The 26,684-nt window shown below is 45.1% G+C and overlaps 2 protein-coding genes across 14 annotated transcripts in view; one reads left to right on the forward strand and one right to left on the reverse strand.

The window, feature by feature from the left end:
• Positions 1-164: 164 nt before the first annotated feature.
• DOLK (dolichol kinase) lies at positions 165-7,437 on the reverse strand. 5 transcript variants are annotated; one of them, XM_083722313.1, is made up of 3 exons: positions 5,530-5,666; positions 4,689-4,830; positions 165-2,073 (listed from the first exon to the last, which is right to left on the reverse strand). In XM_083722313.1, the coding sequence occupies exon 3, from the start codon at positions 1,919-1,921 to the stop codon at positions 347-349; it is 1,575 nt and encodes a 524-aa protein (XP_083578439.1). In that variant the 5' UTR covers positions 1,922-2,073; positions 4,689-4,830; positions 5,530-5,666; the 3' UTR covers positions 165-346. The 5 variants fall into 5 exon arrangements, with proteins under 5 accessions (XP_083578439.1, XP_083578440.1, XP_083578436.1 ...); XM_083722314.1 differs by having other exon boundaries at positions 4,689-4,762; positions 5,530-5,650; XM_083722310.1 differs by lacking the exons at positions 4,689-4,830; positions 5,530-5,666 and adding an exon at positions 7,418-7,437.
• Positions 5,680-26,684, forward strand: part of NUP188 (nucleoporin 188) — a 49,806-nt gene continuing 28,801 nt past the window's right edge. For 2 of the 9 annotated variants that reach the window (XM_083722009.1, XM_083722010.1), the window contains exons 1-17: positions 5,680-6,952; positions 12,463-12,517; positions 13,605-13,678; positions 15,894-15,978; positions 16,297-16,377; positions 17,253-17,297; positions 18,462-18,554; positions 18,658-18,777; positions 19,093-19,304; positions 20,406-20,520; positions 20,848-21,045; positions 21,954-22,043; positions 22,223-22,288; positions 22,993-23,112; positions 23,417-23,543; positions 25,600-25,755; positions 26,349-26,475. In XM_083722009.1, the coding sequence (XP_083578135.1) occupies positions 6,906-6,952; positions 12,463-12,517; positions 13,605-13,678; positions 15,894-15,978; positions 16,297-16,377; positions 17,253-17,297; positions 18,462-18,554; positions 18,658-18,777; positions 19,093-19,304; positions 20,406-20,520; positions 20,848-21,045; positions 21,954-22,043; positions 22,223-22,288; positions 22,993-23,112; positions 23,417-23,543; positions 25,600-25,755; positions 26,349-26,475 (1,811 nt within the window). In that variant the 5' untranslated portion in view covers positions 5,680-6,905. Of the gene's footprint in view, positions 6,953-7,696; positions 7,762-7,784; positions 7,804-7,995; positions 8,028-12,462; positions 12,518-13,604; positions 13,679-15,893; positions 15,979-16,296; positions 16,378-17,252; positions 17,298-18,461; positions 18,555-18,657; positions 18,778-19,092; positions 19,305-20,405; positions 20,521-20,847; positions 21,046-21,953; positions 22,044-22,222; positions 22,289-22,992; positions 23,113-23,416; positions 23,544-25,599; positions 25,756-26,348; positions 26,476-26,684 lie in introns of those variants that run through there. The other 7 variants (XM_083722011.1, XM_083722013.1, XM_083722015.1 and 4 more) reach the window with 5 other exon arrangements.

A 26,684-nucleotide genomic window follows, 5' to 3' on the forward strand; every position in this document is an offset into this window, starting at 1 on the left:
AGAAAAGACCTTTAATCACCAGGACCATTAAGCCACGTAAAGAGTCCAATATGCTTAGACACGTTGCCTTTCCTTGATTTATCTTTACAACACTGCAATACAACAGAACTAAAGTTGCTCAACTAATTTTGAAAGCACAATTAAAAATGACAAGCTGACAAAGATGCTTTTGCATGTCCATTTTTAAATATTCATTTGATCCAAGAGCAATTATCTGAACACTGTTATCCCTCTTTTTGAACTTTATAGCCTGATACTGTGAGTTCACTACAGTGATTCAAGCCATTGCCCTACCTATAGCCTCCATCCCCGCACCGGTCATGCCAAGATTCCCAACCAAGGTCCCCTAAGTCATCAGTAGTATTTGGAGGTAGAGAGGCAGAAGTAAATTGTCCACTTGGGTAGTGTAGGCTTCCAAAAGGGAAACCAAGCTAATAGATGCCAGAATCCAGGAGTAGCTGGCATTTAGATCCACACCACTGTCAAAGATCAGAATGATGGCAACAGCAATGATCTGGGCAAATATGCCCATCATGGTGCCCTCAAAGGTCTTCTTGGTCCCCGGCCATTTGATCTCCCCCACTGTGCTCCCAAAAACAGAAGCTACTGAGTCCCCAATGCCCACAGCAAGCACCCCAGAGTAAGGGGCCAGGGCTCCAGCCCCAGGCAAAGTAGCCTTTGAGGCACAAGGTCTGGGGAACAGCCAAACAGGAAGGGACATCCCCAGCAGAAGATAGATGTGAGTCAAGATCAAAGGCCCACTGTCCCGTTCATCCAAAAAGAGAGATAGCAAGTTCCTGAGGGTGTGCCCCAAGGGTTTGATGGTGAAGTATCTGATATACTCTAGAAGAATGAAAACTGCCAAGCACACCACAGCAGCCACGTAGAGGAGCTGGCGGTCGTAGATGAGTCCTGGGACATACGTTGCCACCACAATGAAATGGAAATATTTCCTGGTTATGGTTGATGCTTGGTGTTTCTTAGAACCAGATGACCTCTTGGCGTTTTGATAGAGAACCACTGTGCATGCCAAAGCAGCCAGGAGGATCCAGTAGGCGAGGAGATAAACTCTGGTCTGTGTTTGAGAGAGGAACTGGGAGAGCCAAAAGAGGGGGTTCTGCCGGATCAAGCGGTAGAGCCACGGCATGACAACCCCCAGACCCAGCACTGCCGTCATCATATGAAAGAACATGGAGGAGATCCAGGTCCCAGAATCCATGAAGAAAAAGAGGGCGGTGAAGAATATCCCAAGGAGAACCACCCCGACCACCACCACCAGGAGGAAGAAGTCAATCGGGTCCCCTCTGCTTTCGGTTACGTTCAGAGAACGTTTGATGAGCTGATTGAGGACGAAGCTTATTCCTGTCAGGACGAGCAGAGCCTCACCAGGAGTGAAGCATCGAGGCAGCAAGTATAGCAGTATCATACTGAGGTAGACAAAGATAAGCAGGACCTCCAGGACCTCAATCACTTCAGAGACAGTCAACGAGTGCTTCATGGTGTAGATGATCAGGCTGCCAGCAATGCCAGAGAGGATGCAGGTATTTGTCGGCACAGGTTTGGTAACACCGAGTGCTATCACAGAGAGGAACAGGGCGATGATCATGCCAGTGGAGGCTACGATGATGCCAAAACGCTCAAAGTACACGATACCAGCCGCTTGGCATCTCTCTTTCATCACAATGCCCAGCAATGGGACAGCCATGCAAGCTGGGAAGAGGCCACTGTTTGCTCCTGCCCGAAACTGGAAGACAGCGCTGCCCAGGCGGAGGAGGTTGTCCCATTTAAACTGGATATAGAAAGCTTGGATTGCAAGCGCAATGGCGCACCAGGAAAAGCGATCCCAGACTGTGCTGTGCACACAAAGCACGATGGTGAACATGATGAGGGATTCCACAATGATGGGTTGCTTGCTTAGCATGGTGACAGCCAGACTGTTGCGCTCCCTGTGCTCAGAGAACCCTGGCAGCTGTTTGTTCTGGTCCAATATTTTCAAATGCGGTCTCTTTGTGTGTGTGTCTGTCTGTCTGTTTCCCTCACTGTCAAAAGCTCTCTTGTATCTTAGTGCCCTTCCTAGAAGTGAAAGCAAAAACCATCCCATTAAAAAAAGAGCGTATTATATACACCATCTGCTTCTTCCCTTGTACTGAAGGAAAGCTTCTCTTGTTTAATAATAACATTGACACGCTCTGGAACTCCATGCAAGGGGAGGATAATTTCTGCCCCTCCTTGCTAGTTTTCCATCACAGTTAAGACCTTCCTATACCGGAAGGGCTTTTGTGGCTGGAGCTCATTGCTTGCCTTGCTAGAATTGATAGGGAATCCTTTTCCTTCTGAAAGCGTAAATTCTAAATTGTTTATTGCTGTTATTATGGTAATTTTACTGTTGGTTTCATTCTATATGATTACGTTTTTCTTAGCTGTTATGAACTATAAGAGGAAAGACACAGTGCAGATAAATAAAATATCGTTCAGGCACACTCCTTTGTTTACGTGACTTCTGGTATATTCTGTTTAAATGACTCTTGCCTCTCCCTGTTGCATGCAGTGTAAAGATGCCAACATGGTGCCCTCCAGATGTTGAACACCCATCATAGAATCACTGTAGAGTTGGAAGGGACCCCAACCACATGGCCAATAGAGAGAGGTGAATGGGAGTTATAGTCCAACAACACCTGGAAGGCACCAGGTTGGCTATCCCTTTGATATAGAATACTTGGTTGCATCTAATGATACGCCCTTCTCATCTAATGATACCCCCTAAGACCTTCGGGTATAGAAATAAAATAAAATAAATACTCAGATTTGCCTCATTGAAATTAATGGACGTACTGTATTTTTCGCCCTATAGGGCACACCGGTCCATAGGACACACTTATTTTTTGGGGGGGAATAAAGATTTTTTTTTATTCACCCCCCAGCTCCTGGGGGTCCGGGAGTGAAGGCGAGGTTGCGCTCAACCTTGCCATCGCTCCCGGAGCTTGCGGGGCTGGGGGCGGGAGAAGCCTGAGCTTCCCAACCTCGCCATCGCTCCCGGACCCGTTCTGAGGGCTGGGGTCGGGGGAGAGCGCCCCGTGCTTTGGGCTGCAGGCTGCTGCCTGCAAGTTGCAGGCTGCTGCCCAAGGCTTGTGGATAGCTTCCTGAAGCCTGGAGAGCAAGAGGGGTCGGTGCGCACCAACGCCTCTCGCTCTCCAGACTTCAGCGAAAGCCTGCATTTGCCCCATAGGACATACACACATTTCCCCTTCATTTTTGGAGGGGGAAAATTGCGTCCTATAGGGCGCAAAATACGGTAGGTTAGTCATAGAATCATAGAGTTGGAAGGGACCCCAAGGGTCATCTAGTCCAACCCCCTGCAATGCAGGAATCACGGTGCAAGAACCCTTGGCAGATAGCCATCCAATTTCTGTTTAAAAACCTCCAATGAAGGAGAGCCCACCACCTTCCGAGGGAGTTTGTTCCACTATTGAACAGCTCCTATCAACAGAAAGTTCTTCCTAATGTTCAGTTCTTATAATTTGTATCCAGCTGGTTCAGGCCCTACCCTCTGGAACAGCAGAAAAGAAGTTTTCTCTGTCTTCCATATAACAGCCCTTTGGATAACTGAATATGGCTACCAAATCACCTCTCAGTCTTCTCCTAAGCAACCTAAATATACCCAACTCCCTCAACTGTTTCTCTTAAAGCTTGTGTCATGAACTGGGAGGACAACAGGAAGGAGGAACAGGATCCTGGCAAGCTGTGACTGGGACCCACCAAGGCAAGCTGGGGATGGGAAAGGAGAGATTGGAGTTGCACAGGATGACGGGATGGCAAGGGGGTGGGGGTCAAGGTGCAGGGACCAGAAGAGCAGAATCCCTCAAGAGAATCAGAGAGGCCTCTGTCTCCATGAACAAGGCAGGCTCTGAAGCATAGTGAGCAGTGGGAGGTATGCTCTGGGAGGCTGAGGCAGGCAAGGCTCCACAGCCCAGGTGAAGCTCATTAGCCCCACAACCCGGGGGGGGGGGGGGAGATGTGTGATTCCTCAGCTGAAATAGGCTCAGAACAGGTGAGGATCATATGGCTTGTCAAGCCCAGATGCCGCAATCAGGATTCAAGAAATAAAAGGGAAACAGGTGAGGGGCTGCATCTGCTTAGCTGCCCATGTTGCTGGACCTTGGCTTAGATGCTCCAGGACTTCCAGTGGACTGTTTTCCCTGACTGCTAGACTTTGGACTTGACATACTGTATAAGACAGTGGGACTTGCTGCCATGTATGCTGGGGATTCAGGACAGCTTGGTTTACAGACCCTTGATCATCTTGGTTGCCTTCCTCTGCACATGTTCCAGTTTGTCAACATCATTCTTAAACTAGGGTGCCCAGAGCTGGCCACAGAGCTGGTGTTTGACTATGGCAGAATAGAGAGGCCCTAGGACTTCCCTTGATCTGAACACTATACAATGGGTCTACTCTGAGCTCTGAGTAGGAATACCACTGGATACAACCCACTGTGGTTTGGTTGTTTAAGATAGAGAGAATTCTGCCTCACTGTGAGGATGGAGTAAATCATTCCTTCTGTTTCTACTGAAATCCATCTCCCTGATAGGGGGGGGGACCACTTATCTTGCTTCATTTCATTTATATGCAAACAACCTATATTCTGATGGTATAGCTATTTAAAGCATAAACAATAAATTGATATACTTACATGAATCCATGGCACATCCACATCAGAAATAATATATGTTGCATCCAATTAAGTTCTGTTTAAGGGTACACCTACTGGAATTAAGGTCAAGTCATGTCCAATCTTCTGCCCAAGCTGGTTTTGCAAGGTTGCTCCATACTCCCTGCAGCAAATGCTATGATTGTGTTTCCCACATAACACATGCAAGGAGTGTTGGCTACACCCACACCCACAAACCGTCAAACACTTAAGCTAGAGTGGTCCAACTTTTCATGCCAAGTAGGCTGCAAGAGTACTTTGACACAGAACCGTTGCACACAGGGGCAGGAAGTGAGTGAGGCAAACAACTGACAACCCTCTAGCCCTCATGTTGCCTTCCCAAAGCAGGCTAGGTGAGGCACAGGGATTGGGAAGGAGATGTAATAATCTGGCAGGGTCCTGAAGCCCTCCCATCTCCTTCCCAATGATGGGAAAGTGCAAATGAGGCTTTGGGGAAGGAGGCAGGAGGCTTCAAGGACCCTGTCAGAGCCCCCATGCCTCCTTCCCAAAGCTGGGGAAGGAGGCACCAGGTAAGGCAGTGCAAGGGCTGTGGGGTGGGGCATATAATAATAATAATAATAATAATAATAATAATAATAATAATAATTTATTTATACCCTGCCCATCTGGCGTGGCTTCCAACAAAATATTAAAATACAGTAATGCATCAAACATTATAAGCTTCCCTAAACAAATGTTGTGGGCCACCAAAAAAGGCATCACATGTGATCCCTGATCTGCATGTTGGACCACCCTGGCTTAAGCACATGCATTTAGCAACCCTAGATCCATCAGTTGCATTTTCCAATACTATGTTTCTTACCTATCACATTCGGTCAGTGTGATATAATGGAGAAAGCTGTTGAGCTTGGGTGTTGGAGGACCAGCCTCAAATCCCTGCTCAGTCATAAGGTCATGAAGCAGGGTACGTGTACTTGGACAGGTCAACCACAGCTTAATCTACCTCACAGGGCAATTCTAACAATAAAATGAGATAAAGTTAGAGAGTTACACATCCTGAGCACCTGAAACAGGCTTAGAGGGGAAATCTAAGCACACAACCACCCTACACTAGGCATGCAGAACTTTCTGCAAACAAGCTCTAACTTAACCTTTAAAGCTTCCCCACCCCAAGCCATGGCCATTTGCCCCACAACAAATGTCTCACATGTAACCACAAAGGAACAATTGCACTCCTGCTCATTCCTTGGCAAGCGGGACTTGGTGCTAAATAATCCACTGTTTAGCACAGACAATCCCCATTGGATCTTCCTTTGAAGGCCTGTCTCAAGAACAAGCAGGACTGCAGAGTAAGAAAGGAAAGAATCAGGAGCACATGCCTAGTTCTTTCCTTTGAAGTTGTATCACCTGATGTCACAGTGGCACCAAAAGGTTGACAGGTAGGCAGTTCCACCAACCTGGAAAGTCGCCCATCCGTGGGGTGGAATGAGGATCTAGCCCACCAGTCCTCAAACCCTGCTCTCTACCATAGAATTAAGAAGTGTTCACTCCCAATAATTCACTCAATAACAGTCTTATGCAATCCATTTAAATCAGTCACAGACCTACCCATATCTACCCCTCCTACAACCGTAATGATGCAGCGGCCACAGTGAGATACAAAAGGCACCCACTATTTGCACTTTTCAGAAACAATTGCAGGCATTTTTGTTTTGGCAGGCTTTCCCAGCTGGATAAATGGGTCTTTACTGTGAGTGTCCACTTGTTAGAAATTTAGTTTTGTTCTTTGCTGTTTTTAGTTACCTTATTGCCTTGAGGTGGTGGTTTAGAATGAGATTAAAAAATCAGTGGTAATACCTGCCTTGACCCATTTTCACATTTCTACTTTCACACCCAAATGTCACCTTTATTTTCTATGCCTCCTCAATATGCAGTAAAAAAACAAACAGCAGCCACAATAAGAATACACCTATCTATCCCCTCTCTCCACAAAGTTGCTTAATAATATTATCCCATTTTAAAATTTGCATCAACATTCTGTATAGCAGCAGAGAAAACAACTGAGCCTAATTTCACAAGGTTACTGTGAGGGCTGAACAACTTTTGCACACTTAAATGAGTCCATGAGAACCATTGTTAATTACTGGTGTGCTGCCAACGCTTCCCATTGCCACTTACTGAGAGGGAGGAAGGCTACTTTGTTCTACTTTTAACAATACATGAAAGGTGTTTGTATTTATGTTTCTAAAGATGCCATTAGGTGCTTGGAGACCTTTGCATAGCATGTAAGTAAGGCATCTGATGGATTCTGTACTTGACCTCCTTTGTAATGTTTTATTTTGAAATCTTTAAGATAATAGCTTGGTTCTAGATTGTTGTCTTCATGTATTGTAAGTCACTTTGAGATTCCCCCCTTAAAAATATAAAGCGGAAATGAAATGAATAATATTAATATAGAACAGTAATAAGCAAAATAGCAAATAACACAACGACCATGTACTCCAGGGTAGCGTCAGGTTGCCTCACTGCGCGATCGGTTACCTTTCTGCATTCAGCACCCTACACTGGGCTACCTTGGCTCTGGCAAACACATTTTAATTTATCAAACCTAAATATATAAATAATATGAATAAGCCAAATAAAGAAATGCATTAAAAATATTTATACCCAGCTGCTCTTTCTCCCGCACCCACCATAAATTTTAAAATATATATTTTTAATGAAAGCAACCTCAACAGGCCTCCACAAACCTTCCATTGCCTCACCCAGCTGATCCCTCTTCGGTAATAAACTCACCCTACTGGGCGCCGCCATCATGTCGACGTGCTACGCACAACACGTCACGTCGCCTTTCACCCTGCGCCCCTCACGCTTCCTCCCCCCACCACTGGGGCAAGAAGAGGCAAGAGAGAGAAGGGCCTTGTGTCACGTGACTCGCGGACAGCGGGAAAGAGGCGCTCTAGCCGTTCGCTCCACCTTCTTCTTTCTCCCTTTCTAGCTCATGGATTGGCTGATTTTGGGAGGGAGAATATCACGTGGAAAGGGGGTGGGGCAGGGGAAGAGGCAAGATGGCGACTGAGGGGCTGTGCGCGAGGTAAGGGAAGGCGCGCGTTGCGAGGAGCGACTGACTGATTGGGTGAGGGCGAGGGGGGGGAAAGATCGTGCAGTTTCAAAATGAAATAAAATGATTTTATTTTAAATTGTGGCTAAATCAGCCCGAGAAGGGAGATTGTTGGGCCAGAGCTTTGCCCTACTCCAAAGTCGGCCCCTTTGAATGAATGCATGTGGTTGGTTTTAGTCGTTTTAATGGAGTCATACCCGCAATTAGAAGCTAGTTGGATTCATGCTTAGAAAGTTGAGGTAATTTTAATCTGTTTAAGTCTTCTAACTTTTGTTTGTTTCAAAGCAGGGTTGTTGATTTTTCTTGATTTTCTTGTTTTATCTTTTTGTAAACTCCTTTGTGGTTTTTTTTCTTTTAAAGAACCAAGCAGTGTATAAATCTTGTGAAATTAAATAAATGAATAGGAAGCTGCATTCTCATGAGTTAGCCCATTGGCCCGTCTAGCTTGGTGCTGCCCACACCGACTGGAAGTAGTGGCTCTTTGGGGTTCCTGTCAGGGGATGTTGAAAGAGGTATATGGAGATGCTGTTTGGGACTGAACCTGGGAAACTTATGCATGCCAAGCAGATGCTTCAGTCACTGGGCTGTGGCCCTTCCTTGGAAGACACACCACTTCCTTTTACTGAGTTGCACCTTTGGTCCATCTAGCTCAGTGTTGCCCACACTGGCTGGCAGCAGCCACTCTCCAGGTTTTTGGACAGGGTCTTTTCCCCAACCTTACCTGGAGATGCAGCTGGGGATTGAATAAGATGCTCTGCCACTGAGCTATATGCATTCTCCTAAATGTAAAAGAAGGTTCTAGTCCTCATGGTCTTGAATAAAGTGCACAGTTAAACTGGGGCCAGGGGAAACTGCCGTATACCAAGTCAGACCATTGGCCCTTCTAGCTCAGTATTGCCTACACGGATTGGCAGCCACTCTCCAGAGTTTCAGACAGGGGACCTTCCCAGCCCTACCTGGAGAGGCTGCTAGGGATTAACCCTTTGCCTTTCTGTGCACCAGACAGAAACTGTAAGCACTGAGCTATGTCTCAGTCTTTTACTGAGTTAAAGGCTGATTTAAATAGGATCTTAGGAAGCTGTTTCTTGGTCACTCTGGGCTACATTTTCTTCAGGTGCACAGGAATGGGAAGGTTACAGACGCTTCAGGTTACAGACTCTGCTAACCCAGAAATAGTACCTCGGGTTAAGAACTTTGCTTCAGGATGAGAACAGAAATCGTGCTCCAGCGGCACAGTGGCAGCAGGAGGCCCCATTAGCTAAAGTGGTGCTTCAGGTTAAGAACAGTTTCAGGTTAAGAACGGACCTCCGGAACGAATTAAGTACTTAACCTGAGGTACCACTGTATATGCAAGAGTATGAAGCAAAAACTGGACAGCCAGTTAGGAGATGGTCCCCCCAGAGACTGATGGAATTTGATGGATTCTTGACTTCTCTGGGGGATTTCCCAGTGGATAGAGCAGGTAATCCAGTTGGTAATTGCAGAAGAAGTTGAATGTTCCCAAAGTACTGTATCGAAGCACATTAATGGAAAGTTATGTGGAAGGGAAAAGTGTGGAAGAAAAAGGTGCACAAGCAGCAGAGATGACTGCAGCCTAGAGAGGATTGTCAGGAAAAGACCATTCAAACGTGTTGGGGACTTTCACAAGGAGTGGACTGAGGCTGGAGTTAGTGCATCAAGAGCCACCACACACAGATGGATCCTGGAGATGGGCTTCAAATGTATTCCTCTTGCCAAGCCGCTCCTGAACAAGAAACAATGTCAGAAGCGTCTTACCTGGGCTAAAGAAAAAAAAACAACTAGTCTGTTGCTCAGTGGTCCCAAGTCCTCTTTTCTGATGAGAGCAACTTTTGCATCTCATTTGGACCCAGAGTCTGGAGGAAGAATGGGGAGGCACACAATGCCAGATGCTTGAAGTCCAGTGTGAAGTTTCCACAGTCTGTGTTGATTTGGGGAGCCATGTCATCAGCTGGTGTTGGTCCACTGTGCTTCATTAAGTCCAGGGTCAACGCATCTGTCTACCAGGAGATTTTTTAGCACTTCATGCTTCCTTCCGCAGACAAGCTTTATGGGGATGCTGACTTCATTTTCCAGCAGGACTTGGCACCTGCCCACACTGCCAAAAGTACCAAAACCTGCAGAATGCAGAAGAGCTGAAGGCTGCTATTGAAGCATCCTGGTCTACCTTAGCAGTGCCACAGGCTGATAGCATCCATTGAATTACTGAAATAAATGAACTTTCCCCACGATATTCTAATTTTTCGAGTTTCACCTGTATGTGTTTTACTGAGAGTTGTGAAACTCCATTTATTTGCTGCTTGTTGTTGCATATTTATATCATGATTTCCCTCCCTGGAGCTCCAATGCTCAATAGAACGCCAAATTTAAAAAAATAAAAACTTAAGAGTATTTTGAAAACTATGGTACCAATATTTTTTTTGTATAAACAAAATAACACATGTATGGTCTATTTATTCATTCACCTTTTGTAACAAACTTCAGTTTTTTTCTCCTTGTCACAGTACTCATAACAAATTGGACAGTACTCTTAGCAAATTACGGTAGTGTTACACACTACTGTAGTGATAATAGTGCCACCTTATAATTGGTTATGGATTTAGCACAAGTAATGCATAGTATATTATTGTCATTTAAAGCAGTGTTGCATACAAATCTAACACAATATTTTATGTAATACACACACATATATACTGATATTTATAAATTTTAATTATTCAAATGACTTATGGTTGTTCACTATTGCTGAGGCTCAGCCCCATTTATGTTTGTGGTGTCCAGTTAACAATTGCCAATGTGGTATTAAAATGTGTCACTCATGTGAATTGTGTTTCTAAGAAAATGGATTCTAAGAAAAAGGATTACTGTAATTGGTAAAATGTGTGACTGAATTGTAAAATATATTACAATATACACAATTCATTTTTTGCTTCACTGTCTTTAGGGGAAAGTGGTGACTAAACATGTCGTTGTTGCACTTTTAACTTAGGTTTAAGGGGCCATTTGGCAAATAGCTTGCTTATCTGAGTTTCTAACATTGATTCACAGCTGGTTTTGAAATGGAATCAGCTTTGGTTGCCCTGATGGATGACCTTTATTGTGAGAGGGACAGAGAGTGTGTGATCCTGTTGTATCTTTTGATACCATTGACCATGGTATCTTCCTGAACTGATTTAGTGAGATGGGCATTGTGGCGTCACTGTATTAGAGTGGTTCTGTTTGTATCTTCAAGGTGGTGACCAGAAAGTAGCACTGGGTTAGTGCTCCTTGGCCCCTGGCACTTGTGCTATGGGGTTCCACATACTGCCGTGTGGTGTCACCAGTAGGCAGGGATGACACACAGCTCTACCTCTCCTTAACATCTGAATCAGGAAAGACTGTGAAAGCTTTGAACCTGTGTCTGGATGCAGTGGTGGACTGGATGAGGGCCAGTTAAACTGTGTTTGAATCCTGGGAAGACTCAGGCTCTTTGGGTGGCTGGTTCCCAAGTTTGGGAAGTTGGCAAGGTACCTGCTCTGGATAGGTTTGTACTCCCTCTGAAGGAGCAAGTGCATAGTTTGGGGGTACTCCTGGTTGCATCTTTGCCACTTGAAGCCCAAGTATCCTTTGTGGCTAGAAGTGCCTTTTAACAGCTTCATCCGGTTTGCCAGCCACAACCATTCCTGGACAGGGATAGCTTGGCCACGATAGTTCATGCATTGGTAACTTTGAGGCTGAATTACTGTAGGGCAGTGGTGTCCAAACTTTTTTCACAGAGGGCCAGATTTGATTAAGTGAAGGACTGTGAGGGCCTACCAAAGGGCTGACCAAAATTGTTGACTATTTTTTAGGGTTGAAGTTTTTTTTTAGGATTTTACCCCAGGAAATAAATTGCCACAGGGGCCGGATTAAACTGACCAGTGGGCCGGATTAGGCCCCCAAAACGGACTTTGGACATGCCTGCTGTAGGGTGTTGTATGTGGGGCTGCCTTTGGTCTGGTTTGGAAGCTCAAGTTGCTGCAGAATGCTGCAGCCAGATTACTGATGAAAATTTATGGTTAAGTCCATGTGACACTAGTGTTCCAAAAGCTGTACTGGCTGCTCATCTCCTACTGAACCAGGTTCAAGGTTCTTGTATTGATTTACAAAGCCCTGAACATCTTAGGTCTAGGATAGGTCTGGCTGCCCATCTCCTACTGAACCAGGTTCAAGGTTCTTGTATTGATTTACAAAGCCCTGAACATCTTAGGTCTAGGATATTGTAGGGATCTCCTGAACCCTTATACTCCAGATTGATCACTGAAGTCATTTTCAGCAGTGTCCTTGGTCATTTGGTGACCCTTGTTTGACAACAGTGAGAAATCAAGTCTTACTTAGTATCATCAGCCCAGTCCTGTGGAATACCCTGCCAATAGAGATTTAGCAGACACCTTCTGTGCCAACTTTTAAATGCCTGCTGAAAACTTTTCTACTTTTTCTTTTAACTTGTTTTTAACTTTTTATGATGTTACTGTTGGTTTCATGCTTTAATGATGTAAACAGCTGTAATATATGTTTATGATATGGCAGTGTATAAATATTGTATATAGAAGTAAATAGATACATTACAATAAAAAGGACAGAAAAGAAGCAAAACAGATACAGTTTTTTCTCTTTCAAAATACATTCTTTTTCTAGAAGCAGCAGAGAACTGTGGACCATTCTGTTGGGCAGATCAGCTCTGAGAGAACCAGTAAGTAGAGGATGGGTTTGCCACCTCATTTTTGTTGGGGATGCTTTTCTGGGATGTCTGCCATCATCATTGTGTAGCCTCTATCCCTTAAACGTGTATACAGAGAGGATTTTTCCATATCGTTCACTTCCCATGTAATATTTGTTCTTCCTTATGCTGCACGTTTGTGTAGAATGGTTTCTGGTGTAGACAGGCTATCTCACCTGGAATAATAATAATATTTATACCCCACCCATCTGACTGGGTTTCCCCAGCCACTCTGGGCAGCTCCCAACAGAATTAAAAGCACAATAAAATATCAAACATTAAAAACTTCCCTAAACAGGGCTTCCTTCAGATGTCTTCTAAAAGTCAGATAGTTGTTTATTTCCTTGACATCTGATGGGAGGGCATTCCACAGGGCAGGTGCCACTACCAAGAAGGCCCTCTGCCTGGTTCTCTGTAACCTCACATCTCGTGGTGAGGGAACCGCCAGAAGGCCCTCAAAGCTGGACCTCAGTGTTTGGGCTGAATGATGGGGGTGGAGATGCTCCTTCAGGTATACTGGGCTGAGGCCGTTTAGTAGAGCAGCCTGCTTCCCTTATTCCCCAACCCCTAAGGAAGGAGTCCCTGATTGTGAGCTGAACATGCCCAGATTCTGTCTTCTTCCACCTCAAGGCAAAACAAAAACAAGTTTCTTTTCTTTTTCTTATAATTTTATCTTTTTTAATAGAAGAATTCAAACTGTAAATCAGGGATTCCCTGCAGAAATTCTAGACTACAACTCTATCCATTCCATCGGTATAGCCCAATGGTCAGGGATGATTCTGTTATGTTTACAGTAATTTGAATGCTAGGTTGGGGGGGGTGCCACCATGGTGCCCTCCAGATATTGTGGACTGTAACTCCCATCAGCCCCACCCACCATGGCTGATAAGGATGATCAGGAAAGATTCTGTTCTGCTTATGCTGGAATCTAAACCAGGTGATTATGATACTCCTTTTTGCTCTTGTCAGGCTTTGTACATGATAGTGGAAATGAGCATGTTCCTTTTTAAGTTTCAAGCATGGAGAATGATGTATTTGCTATTATTTTGGTCTTTTCTAGGCTCAGATTGAGGAAGAGTTGAATAAACACTGGCGGAGGCTGCTCGAAGGGCTTTCTTACTACAAGCCACCCAAGTACAGTAATTTATTCATTATTATTTATCAAGGCTTGCATCCAGCTCAGTAGATCCACTGAAATGAAAAACTGAAATAAAAGCATATCTGAGACATTTACAAGCTATTAAAAATGAGTAAAACCTACTAATTGGCTATGTAGGTGCTATATTGTCAAAGATCTGTTATTGGAACAGATCATAGAAATGTAAAGTTGGAAGGAACCATGAGGGTCATCTAGTCCAACCCCCTGCAGTGCGGATAGCAGAACCAGACTCTTCAAAAATAAATCTTTAATTGAAAATTTTCAGCGGGAACAGAAAATAGCTAAACCAAAAAGGAGCGTCAAAATGATGAGATAGGGCCATGTTCTTTACCACATACTCTGGAGGCTTTTTGAGAATCCTTACGGCTTTTACAGTGGTGCCCCGCAAGACGAATGCCTTGCAAGACGAAAAACCCGCAAGATGAAAGGGTTTTCCGTTTTTTGAGGCACTTCGCAAGACGAATTTCCCTATGGGCTTGCTTCGCAAGAAGAAAGCCCATAGGGAAATCTCCGGGGACCTCTTTTAAATGCTGGCGGTGGGGAGCAAAGCCTTTTCCCCTGCTCCGGCCTTCAGAAGAGGTCCAGGAAGGCCGGCGGGGGCCGGAAGGCTTTGCTCCCCACCGCCAGCATTTTAAAAGCAGTCCGGGATAGCAGGGAAGCGCTTCCCGCTATCCTGGATGGCTTTTGAAGGCAGGCGGGGGGGGGGGAGCAAAGACTTTTGCTCCCCCGCCGGCCTTCAGAAGAGGTCCAGGACCTCTTCTGAAGGCGGGCGGGGGGTGAAAGTCTTTGCTCCCCCCTGCCTGCCTTCCCGGGAGAGCGGAGAAACGCAGCGTGTTTCTCCGCTGTCCTGGATGGCTTTTGAAGGCAGGCGGAGGGGAGCAAAGACTTTCGCCCCCCGACCTCTTCTGAAGGCGGGCGGGGGGCGAAAGTCTTTGCTCCCCCCTGCCTGCCTTCCCGGGAGAGCGGAGAAATGCAGCGCGTTTCTCCTCTGTCCCGGACGACTTTTGAAGGGGGGGAGCAAAGACTTTCCGCTCTCCCGGGAAGGCAGGCACGGGGGAGCAAAGTCTTTTGCCCCCCGCCAGCCTTCAGAAGAGGTCCTGGACAAAAGTCTTTGTCCCCCCTGCCTGCCTTCCCGGGGGCTTTTAAGAGCGGACGGCTTTTGAAGGCAGGCGGAGGGGAGCAAAGACTTTTGCCCCCCGCCAGCCTTCAGAAGAGGTCCAGGACCTCTTCTGAAGGCTGGCGGGGGGCAAAAGTCTTTGTCCCCCCTGCCTGCCTTCCCGGGGGCTTTTAAATCGCCCCGGGACAGCGGAGAAGTCCTCCGCTGTCCCGGGGAGATTTTTAAATGCTGGCGGGTGGCAGCGAAGGCTTCGCTGCCGCCCGCCAGCATTTTAAAATGCTGGCCCGGGTTTTTTTAAAATGCTGGGGGTGGGAAGAAAAGCCCTTGTCCCCCCCCCAGCCTTCAGAAGAGGTCGGGGGACAGACTGTCCCGGACCTGGTCTGAAGGCGGTTTCCATAGGAACGCATTGATTTTTAATGCATTCCTTTGGGAAACCGTGCTTCGCAAGACGAAAAACTCGCAAGACGAAAAAACTTGCGGAACGAATTAATTTTGTCTTGCGAGGCACCACTGTATTTCATTCAGTGTGTGGAAAGATAGGGTGCTGGAAGATAATGTGCTGATTATTTTACAAAAATACTTGTGGAGGATTGGTGATGTCATAGCTTAAATGTCACCCATGGCAGCTAAATGGAACTTCCAAGTTCAGAGGCAGTCTAGCACAGAATTTCAGTTGCTGGGGAGGCAACAGCATGGAATAGCTCAGCTGTGACCACCAAAAACCCATAGAAATTAGGGTTTCTGATTGGCTACAATTGGAAGTGCATGCCGGACTAAATGTGTGCTTGGTTAGAACTGGTAGAACTTCTCTTATGTTCTTAATTTCAAATGAGTCAGATGAAGTTTCTATACCTTGTTTCAAGGGCTTGAGCTAGTTGGGTAACATTTGCAGTGCCTAGTTGGTGGAACTTAGTCCTTGTAAGTCCTTCAGAGGGGAGGAAATAGTTTTCACAATACAGCTGTTATAAAGATGCCTAAATTTCATGCTTGTTTTGCTTTATGAACAAAAAGCTTTTGTGACTTTTCATTACCACAAGTTAACTTTTTAATAATAATAATAATAAAATCTGCAGTGCAAGTTCAGCCGAGAAAGTGAAAGCTGACAAAAATGTGGCTGCTCCGCTGAAGGAGTTGGGTCTGAGAACCAGCAAGTTCTTGGTGAGTAGGTGTAACAGGCAGCTCTGTTGCTTCCTTTGTTATTTCCTGATAAGCTTTCCTCTGGACAGAAGTGGTGGGAGGAATGCAAGAAAGAGAGTTATCACCATCTAATTCCCTATTTGAATGGCAGTGGTTTCGGTTGGGGTTTGAGATTTGACTCAGCATAATTTGGAAGCACGATACTTCATAGAAGCCTTGAGAGCTAACGGGGACAAATTTAATTTCCTGTACTCTCCTTTAAAAAAAATTGTCCAAAGGAGGGGTATTGAATGCGCCCACCCCTTAACAGAAGCTGGCTGAATGTGTGTGTTACTCCAGGGTTTGGATGAAGAGCAAAGCGTGCAGCTGTTACAGTGTTTTCTTCAAGAAGATTATAGGGGGACCAGAGACTCATTAAAGGTTGGTAATTTTCAACTGTGCAGGGATCTATCTTCAGTGCTTATGTTGACATATGTTGCTACAGATGGGTCTGTGCAGCTGGGAATCTGCTAATGCCTTTCTCTGTGTGATGCTGCAAAGTTGGGTAAGGCCTAACTTATTGGCTACATTAGCCATGCTGGCAATCTCCTTAAAGTAAATTTCATTAAGTCTGCAGTCCTTTCCTAACTTGAGTCCTCCAGACATTTTGGACTACAGCTCCCATCAGCCTCTGCATCATATGGCTGTGCTGTCTGGGGCTGATGGGAGTTATAGTCCAAAACCCTTGGAGGGCCCCAGTCTGCTGTGCACACTGCCTTCAGGCAACAGTGATGGCCACCAGCTTTAGCCACCAGCTTTAAAAAAGGATTAGACATAGCAATGAGGGAGATGTGGCAAGTAGCCATTGATGGCTTTAATGACTATGCCCTTGCTTCCATGGTCAGAGGCACTAATGCTGAAAACTGCGGGTGGGAAGAGTGCTCTTGCACTTGGGTCCTGCTTGTGGGCTTCCCATTGGGGCATCTGGTTGGCCACTGTGAGAACAGGATGCTGTTGGGCCAAAGGCCTGATCCAGCAGGGCTCTTATTATATTCTTTTGTGTTCTAAAAATAGGTCCCGTTGAATTTAACAGTAAGCTAGTTCTTGGTAACATTTTTTAATGCGCTAATAAACATTTTTAAGTGAGCCAAGTTTGAAGCTTGAAATCCGGAGGATGGTGGGGTGGGGAATGATAACCAAATTCCCTTGCAGTGTTTCCAGTATACATGAGATTTTGTTTCATGCCACAATCTATTTTATGATGCTGTTAGTGGTTATCAGTTACTTTATGTTACTTTTATTATGTTTCTGCATAGGCTGTTCTGGAAGACGAAAGGCAGAGTCAGGCTTTAATACTGAAGGTCAGTAACTTGATGCTGCAATCTTATTTTGGATGGTCATTTCTACACACTGCTTTTCTGTAGATAGATGTGGAATCTGCTGATGATCCTTGCAATTTGAGGAGCTGTGGTGGTGATGACTACAATGGATTTGCTGGCACTTGTGACAGTTGCAAAGCTGCCTCCCTCCCACCTCAGCATCCAGATGTGTAGTATATTACAGTCATACCTTGGGTTGAAGTAGCTTCGGGACAAGTATTTTTGGATTGCGCGCTGCGGCGACCTGGAAGTAACGGAGTGCGTTACTTCCGGGTTTCGCAGCTTGTGCATGTGCAGACGGTAAAAATGACGTCATGTGTAGAAGCAGACGCAGGTTGCGTTCGCTTCTGGATGTGAACGGGGCTCCGGAATGGATCCCGTTCGCATCCAGAGGTATTACTGTAATTGTCCTTGGAGCAGTCATAAAGCCATTTCCCTGCAGAACAGGTGTTAAAATAAGGGAGTCCTCTAAAAAAATATATCTCCCCACCAGCACTAAGTAAATGTTTTAATGGATAAACATGCTGGGGGTGGGGGTGGGGGTGGATTTTAAAATGCCACAGTCTTAAGGGACAAGATCAGAAGAAAGACCTTAAGATTTTCAGTGGAAGGTCCCTTTAAGTAGAGTGAGTTGAAGAAATTGATGACATTCTGGGACCTTTAATAGAAAGGTTGGGGAATATTTTAGTGACAACAACTCCCATCAGATCCAAGCAGGTTGGCCATACAGTCAGGGATGATGGGAACTAGAGTCCAACAACATCTGGAAAGCCACAGGTTCCCTAGCCCTGTTTTATAACCCATAACACTTGGGGTTAAGGGAAAGAATTGACTACAGTGGTACCTCTGGTTACGAACTTAATTCATTCCAGAAGTCCGTTCTTAACCTGAAACCACTCTTAACCTGAGGTACCACTTTAGCTAATGGGGCCTCCCGCTGCTACTGCACGATTTCTGTTCTCATCCTGAGGTAAAGTTCTTAATCCGAGGTACTACTACCGGGTTAGTGGATTTTGTAACCTGAAATGTCTGTAACCCAAGGTACCATTGTATTTAGTAGAAAATTAATAGAAGGATGTAGGGGAGGTCATCTAAAATCAAAATGCAGCTACTAGTGTTAACGGGTGGTGACATATATTTCCACAGCTTGCTGACTATTACTATGAAGAGCGGATCTGTATCCTGCGCTGTGTCCTCCAGCTTCTCACATACTTCCAGGATGAGAGACACCCTTACATGGTGGGTATTGGGCTTTTATTTCCTGGTTCTCTCCACAGTAGAAACATTAAAATAAATTTGTCCCTGGTGGTGCTCTTAATCAAATTATTTTGCTTTATAAAAGGCCCAGTATTCTCATTGTGTGGAAAAACTGGATAAGGAGCTGGTTCCTAATTACCGGAAGCAGTTTGAGGAGCTGTACCAATCCGAAGCACCCACATGGGAGACCCACGGAAGCCTAATGGTATTTTGTTCCTTCCAGCTTTTTGTATTTCTGACTTTCATTATTTGAATGTTTTAAAATAGTGGTTTATAACTTTTTTTGCTGGTAATTTCATTATTTTACTCATTTTGTAAATCATTTTAAAGGGTTGTTTCTGCTTTTAGTACTAAGCAGTATATACATTTCCAGAAATAAATGAATAAATTAGCCCCAGCCAGCCTGACCAAAATCCACATGGGATTGAGTTGCTTAAAAGCTATCTTTTCTCTCTCTCCCCCCGCCCTAACCCCCACATTGTGTTTGCATGTAATTGTAATTCGGATCCTGCTTATTCAGACTGAGCGGCAGGTGTCTCGCTGGTTCATGCAATGCCTCCGGGAGCAGTCAATGCTGCTGGAAGTCATTTTCCTCTACTATGCCTACTTCGAGATGGCAGCAGAAGAGCTGCTGACTTTCACCAAAATGTTCAAAGATCAGGGGTTTGGCTCCCGGCAGACCAACAGGCACCTGGTGGATGAGAGCATGGATCATCTCGTTGAGCGCATCGGGTGAGTAGGGGGCCTCTCAAAAAGGCTGTTGCACCCCCAAGCATGTTCCAAATTGTTAGAGGATTTAGGGTAGGCAAAAGAAAATCCTTCCTCACACAACAGGTTGTTTAACTATGGAACTTGCTTCCGCAGGGAGGCAGTAATGGCCACCAACCTGGCTTTAAAAAGGGAATTGGACAAATTCGTAGAGGAGGGGGATATCAATGGCTACTAGTCACGATGGCTATGCTTGCAGTTGAAGGCAGCAATGCTTCTGAATATCAGTTGCTGGAAGCCTCAGGAGGGAAGAGTGCCCTTGTGCTCAGATCCTGCTTGTGGCTTCCCTACAGGTTGGCTCCTGCGAGAGCAGGATCCTGGACTAGATGGGGCTAGTGGCCTGATTCAGCATGCCCTTCTGCTCTTATTTATTTATTCATTGCATTTATATACTGCCTTTCTGCCAGGGTACCCAAGCAGTTTTAAAGCACTAAGACAAATGATATAATATGTAAAGGGTTTTTTTGGGGTGGGGGCAGTCCAACTAGAGCAGACCCTGATGTTGTCTGGGCTGCCTCCCTCGCACTCCTCTCCCTTTTTCTTAATGTCTTCACAGCCTGCTTCTCCCACGACATTGTTTTATGTCCAAAGGTGTATTAGGGTGGTGGGGTAGTACACAGATGTATGTGAAAAACATCCATGCATCTATTTTGCCACATCTGGGTAGATGTGTTGAGAATATGTAGGGAGATTCTGCAGGCAAAGCATATAATACGCTGTGTTTTAACAAGTCTTTTTTAAAGCATTGTGGGCAAAAGGGCCCACTTTGCTCTTGGCATTACTGTACCACATTACAGTTCGTGAGCATTACAGAAACTGGAAGAGAGACATTCCTTCATTTTGCAGTTAATGACTTTGCTGTCTGTTTTTGCTCACCCGCCATCAAAGCTGCTCTGATTTTTTTCTTTTTTACATCACATCTCTCAAAGAAAAAATATGGTTGAAAAAAATAAAGAAATAATTGCACATGATCTCCTGAATATTTCTTATTCCAGTTCTAACTTCCTTGACCCACCCCTATATCACCTATATCTTTTTCTTGCCACCTTACTCCTTATCTTCCAGGTATTTCAGTGCTCTCATTCTAGTGGAAGGCATGGAAATCGACTCTCTGCATGAGCGCGTGTTGGATGACAGGAAAGAGGAGCATAAATTCTCTGGCAGCGGGCAGATCCGCCAAGTAAGCCCATTTCAAGTCCTGCCTGTTCAGTGGTGAAACCTACAAAAGAATAATCAGGAAAGCCAGTGGGGTGTAGTATTTAGGGTATTGAGCTAGGACCTGGGAAACCAGAGTCCAAATCTCCACTTGGCTATGAAGGTCATCTTGGGCCAGTCACTTTCTCTCAGCCTAACCCATCTCACAGGAGGATAAAATGGGGAGAAGGATATCTATGTACACCACCTTGTGCTCCTTGGAGGAAAGATGGGATATAAATGTAATTTTAAAAATGAATGCTTCTCTGTCCAAATTCCCTGAGTAAGAGCTTGATTCTCTTCTTCTGAGTAGGAGGTGGACTGCTTGCTGTTAACTCTTGGGGATGTCACACATCATGCCCCAGTTCTCTTGGCCTGGGCTTTGCTGCGCCACATGTTGAGCCCCGAAGAGTCTCCTAGCGCGATCAGAAGGATGGGCAGCACAGCTATTCAGCTGAATGTATTTCAGTACCTCACCAAGCTTCTCCGATCAATAAGCAGCGAGGGAAATGTGAGTCTCGTGTCTTGTGCAATCTCATGGAAGGCTCTTGAGCAGACGTGGGTGGAACCTCCTGTCTCTGCAGGCCAATCTTGTCCCACCCAAGGGTCCAGTTTGACCCCTGAGACACTTTCCCCATAACTATGCCAGCTGTCAAACAGGTGACAAGTTGGAACTTGTGCGTAGAAGGAGCAACCAAGGTGATTGGAAGGGTTGGGAATCAAGCCTTATAAGGAACGGTTGAGGGAGCTGGGTATTTTTAGCCTAGAAAAGAAGATTCAGAGAGGAGAAATGATAGCCATCGTCAAATATTTGAAGGGCTATCACATGGAGGATGGAGCAAGCTTCTTTTCTCGTGCTCTAGAGGGTAGGATTCCAACCAGTGGATTCAAGTTACAAGAAAGGAGATTCCACCTAATTTAAGGAAGAACTTCCTGACAATAAGAGCTGTTTGACAGTGGAACGAACTACCTCAGGAGTGTGTGGACTCTCCCTCATTGAAGGTTTTTAGGCAGAGGTTGGATGGTTGGATGCTGTAGTTGAGATTCCTGCATTGCAGGGGCTTATACTAGATGACCTTTGTTGTGCCAGGCAACAACATTCCTTTTCAACCAGGCCTTTTGCTTTTAACTATGGCTTTTTAAAATATGGGTGTGATGTGCTAATGTTGTTCGCCACACCTCCCCCCAGTTTTAATGTATGTATTTTAATTTTTTTTTAGTTGCTGTGGCAAAAAAGCAACTAATAAATTTAATAACTAAATAAATGTATTCATTTTTACGTTTGCAGAGTTTGGGCTTGTTACTTTGGGTTGTGTGATCGTAATAGATGTCTCATTAAATTTTGTGCTCAACTTTTATAGTTTCTGAATGAGCTTTGTTCACTCCATATCCTTTCCTCCCACTCTCTTTGCTCTGCAGTGCATCGCCAGCACAGCCTGCATGTGCATTTATGGCCTGCTCTCCTTTGTGCTGACCTCCTTGGAGTTGCACACATTGGGCAATCAGCAGGTAGGAGGCCAAAGGCTTAAGGCGGGAGTTGGTGGTTCCGACATTGGGTGGGCACCCAAGTTTGGTGAAGTCTGGTTTAAACAGTCTTGAACCTGGTTTAATTCTTGAGGTTTACGGTGGAAGAACCAGAAACAAGTGATGTGTAATGTGGTGGGTGGTTTTCTCTCTCCTTTCTAAAGGACATAATAGATACAGCGTGTGAAGTTCTGGCTTCTTCTAGCATTCCTCCACTGTTCTGGAAAACAGTAAGTTAGCTGCATTTGGCCTGCATTTCCTTACATTGTATTCCTTTGACCAAAGCCTTTATGGGGAAATCATCTTTTGGGCTTTGGACCTCTGCTTGCTGTTTTGAGCAATAGACTTCTTGTGTTGCTCTTCTTTGCATTGTGGCCTTCAAAAACCTATTGGTGATGGGCACTATTATAGTTGTGATGGGCAGATTGTGTTCTTTACTTCATTCTGATTAGCAGCAGTGGATTCCAAGACTGACTGGGGAGTAGGAAAGTGGCCAGTTGCAGTGCTGGCCGGCCTGGGGCTCTGCATCCATGTGGACTCTGATGCTGGCAGACAGAGAAACCAGCAGAGCTGGGGATCTGCTGCTGCATCCTGTTTGGTCTTTACCTCCTTTGATGGCCTGGGCTGCCCATCCACTTCCTTTTGTCACACTGTAGTTTGCACTGTGGCCAGGGGAACTGTCACATGGCAACACACTTTCATTTTTATTACATAGTCTGTTACAAACTTTTCTATCTCAACCTTCTATTGCTCATGCACCATCTCCAAACTTGTCCATCTCTAAACTTCCAGTGGCTAGGATGTGGAGCTCGCTAGTGCTCTAAAGCTAGGAACTCCCAATGCCCAAGCTGATCTGATGTTAGCAGCTCAAGAAAATGCCTTTGATTAGCACCAGTTTGTAATGAACATTCTGTGCATGTCTTTCTCACACCAGGAGCCAAGTGCAGGTCTGGGCATTATTTTGGACAGTGTCTGCGGGATGTTCCCCCACCTCCTCTCTCCTCTTCTGCAGCTACTCACAGCCCTTGTGTCTGATAAATCTACAGCAAAAAAGGTACATTTGGAGGCTAATAAATCCTAGAGTGCTTTTAATTACCACTGTCTGGAACCAGTGCAGTTGCTAGAATGTGGAAATTATACTGGGGAGACTGGTTTAAAAATCTGTATTCAGTCACAGGGTGGAGCTTGGGCTTTTAAAGTCAATCTTTCAAAAGGTAGTTGTGATAAAAATAAGATGGGGCATGCACACTACCTTAGATAAAAGAGTGGGGTGGTTATGTGAAAGATATATCAGACTTCCAACTCCTTTCCACAATGAAGGAGTCTCTGCCTTTGTCCCCCCACCTCTCTGCTTAAAGGTCTATAGCTTCTTGGATAAGATGTCCTTCTACATAGAGGTCTACAAGCACAAGCCTCCCGATGTAGTTTCTCATGAAGACGGTACCCTGTGGCGAAGGCAGGCGCCGAAGCTGCTGTATCCCCTTGGTAAGAAAGAAGGCAGGGCTCTTTGCCCCAGGGTCGTCCCAACTCCTTGTTTGTCCTCTCTAGTTATTCTTATTCTTATTACACTCATATCCCACCTTTCTTCCAAGGAGCTCAAGGTGGTGTATGTAGTTCTCCCTGCTCCATTTTATCCTCACAACAGCCCTGTGAGTTAGGTTAGGCTGAGAGGCAATGATTGGCTCAAGGTCACCCAGTGAGCTTCATGGCTGAGCAAGGAGATTTGAACACTTGTCTCCCAAAACCTGTCAAGCAGCATGGGAAGCAGAAGTTGGGACCATTTGGGATCCTACAGTTTTATGTTCTGCTGGGGCGGGCGGCATCAAATGCCCAGGGCCACCTTCTGGACCATAATTGCCAGCTTGGAACTGTGACACTATCTAATAGTCCAAAAGATTTCCATGATAACTAAATGATACTGCAAAGATCGAAAACAATGGAGAGGCATATGTGTGGCCAAAAAAGTGAAAACTTTAGGAGAGTAATGGGACAATAAATAGGCAGGGCAGGAGTGGGGAATATTTTTTTCAGGCTGAGGACCACATTCTTTTCCAGGAACCACATGCCAGTGGTGGTGGGGCAAAGGCAGAAGTTGGCAGAGCAGCAAATGTGCATCTTACCAGTAGGCTAGTTTGTACAGAGTCATGGACACACCTCTCCATCTTCTGTCCAGACAAACCAAAGGCAGCATCAGAGTTCAGGCGGGTGGGAAGCAGGAACAGGAGTGGGTGGCCTGCTGAGCTTGAGGTAGAGGATGGAATATGAATGATAGGTGTGAGAGATGATGGTATCAGTATGTCAAAGCTTTGCTTTCTTAATAATAGAGCCAATAACAAGAAGCTTCTGTGACATTTTCTGATTATTGTGTTTTGATTGAGTTGGTGGTGGTGGGACATAATAAATATTATCACCATCATCATTCCCTTGGCACATATGTTTGGTGACTGTATGGTAATTTCTATTTTACACCTATCAAAAGAATGTGAAAGTTAAATGTTGGTTTGTTAGTTGTTCTGTATATACTACTTGCACTTAGCTTAAAGGTAAAGGGACCCCTGACCATTAGGGTTGTGGCGCTCATCTCGTTTTATTGGCTGAGGGAGCCGGCGTACAGCTTCCGGGTCATGTGGCCAGCATGACTAAGCCGCTTCTGGCAAACCAAAGCAGCGCACGGAAACGCTGTTTACCTTCCTGCTGGAGCGGTACCTATTTATCTACTTGCACTTTGATGTGCTTTCGAACTGCTAGGTTGGCAGGAGCAGGGACCGAGCAATGGGAGCTCATCCTGTTGCAGGGATTTGAACCGCCAACCTTCTGATCGGAAAGTCCTAGGCTCTGTGGTTCAATCCACAGTGCTACCCACGTCCCGCACTTAGCTTGGGTGAAACCAAATGATCCTGTGATATTTCTCCTTGTATCTGCCTTGGTTTTGTCATATTTTGTCCTAATGTAATGCCACAAGATAATAAAATTATTAACCAGGCAGGTGCCTTCACTTTGTTCTTTTTGGCACCTGCTAACCCCCCCCCCCTTTTTTTAGACAAGCCTGACCAGATATCTAGAAAGTCAATGCAAGTTTTAATCTATTGTTAACCTATTGCTAGTTTAACTTTATGAAGTGAGAGAGTGGATTGGTTGTCTTATTCTGCAGCTGATTCATGCTATCCTGTATATGTGCCCTGAGATGGATCCTCACAGCAGGTATAGTTTTTAAGCAGAGGCTGGATGGCCATCTTATCATGGATGCTTTCGTTGAGATTCCTGGATTTCAGGGGGTTGGACTAGATGTCCCTAAAGGTCCCCCCAACTCTATCCAATCCTATGATTGTTGATTCTTCTTATTGATAACTTTTTATCTTTTGTAAACTGCTTTTAGAGCTCTTTTATACAATCAAGCTGTGTATGAATCTTATGAAATAAATAATTCTGGAATGTTACTTGTTTTTTTCCTAAATACAAATGTCTGTAGGTTTAAGAAATTTCAACTTGCACGAAAGCTTTGACTTTGTTTTCCTCCCTGTCTCCTTTCCCTGCTTTTTAGGGCTGGGCCAGACAAACCTACGGATACCTCAGGGAACAGTGGGCCAGGTGATGCTAGATGACCAGGCCTATTTGGTACGATGGGAGTACTCCTACAGCAGCTGGACGCTGTTCACTTGCGAGATTGAGATGCTGTTGCATGTAGTGTCGACTGCAGGTGAGTCTCCCAGAAATTTGGAAAAGCAGGGTGGGGACTCCGTAAAATATATCGTGAGGTGTACTGCTAACTCAGTGACAGAGCAGCAACCTTGCATTCAGAAGGTCCCAGGCTCAATCCCCAATGGCATCTCCAGGTATGACTGGAGCAGATAGTGCTGGGAGACACTCCCTGCCTGAAACCCTGGAATGCAGCGTTGCTGCCAGTTAGTGTCTACAGTACTAAGCAAAATAGAACCCAATGGTCTGACTCAGTAGAAGGCAGCTTCCTACACTCTTGTTTAATTCAGTCCTTTATTCAGAACTACGAGGACCAGAGCTTGGTGACATTTGCATGGAGAAGGTCCCAAGTTCAATCCCTGATGTCTTCATGTAGGCGTGCCTGAAACCACCACTGAGAGACACTGCTGCCAGTCAATGTAAACAATAGTAAGCAAGATGGACACTGGTCTCACACAGTATAAGGCACCTTCCTGTGTTCCTATGATGAGTAAAACAAAAACCTATCAGCTCACTAGTAACCCCTGCTTCTTAATGTTCCTTGCTTTTACCTTGTCTGGGTGTCTCACACTAAACGCATTCCTTTTTTACCAGATGTCATTCAGCACTGCCAGAGGGTTAAGCCAATCATTGATCTGGTTCACAAAGTCATCAGCACTGATGTGTCAATCGCCGATTGTCTCCTGCCCATTACTTCACGGATCTACATGCTGTTACAAAGGTAATGGCAGCCTGTGTGGTCATTCTGCTTAAGCCTCTCCAAGAGAGATGGAGATAAAACTCCCAAGTACTTATTTTTTTAAAAAAATATTTTTTATTGATTTTAACATATAAATTATAAAATGTACCACAAAACTTATCACTTATACAATCTTTTTAGTCTTCCATCAGCACCTCTGATGATCCACCGTTTTAACCACTTCTTATGCA

The sequence above is a fragment of the Podarcis gaigeae genome, assembly GCF_964106915.1.
Source record: "Podarcis gaigeae genome assembly, chromosome: Z".
NCBI classification, from domain to species: Eukaryota; Metazoa; Chordata; class Lepidosauria; order Squamata; family Lacertidae; genus Podarcis; species Podarcis gaigeae.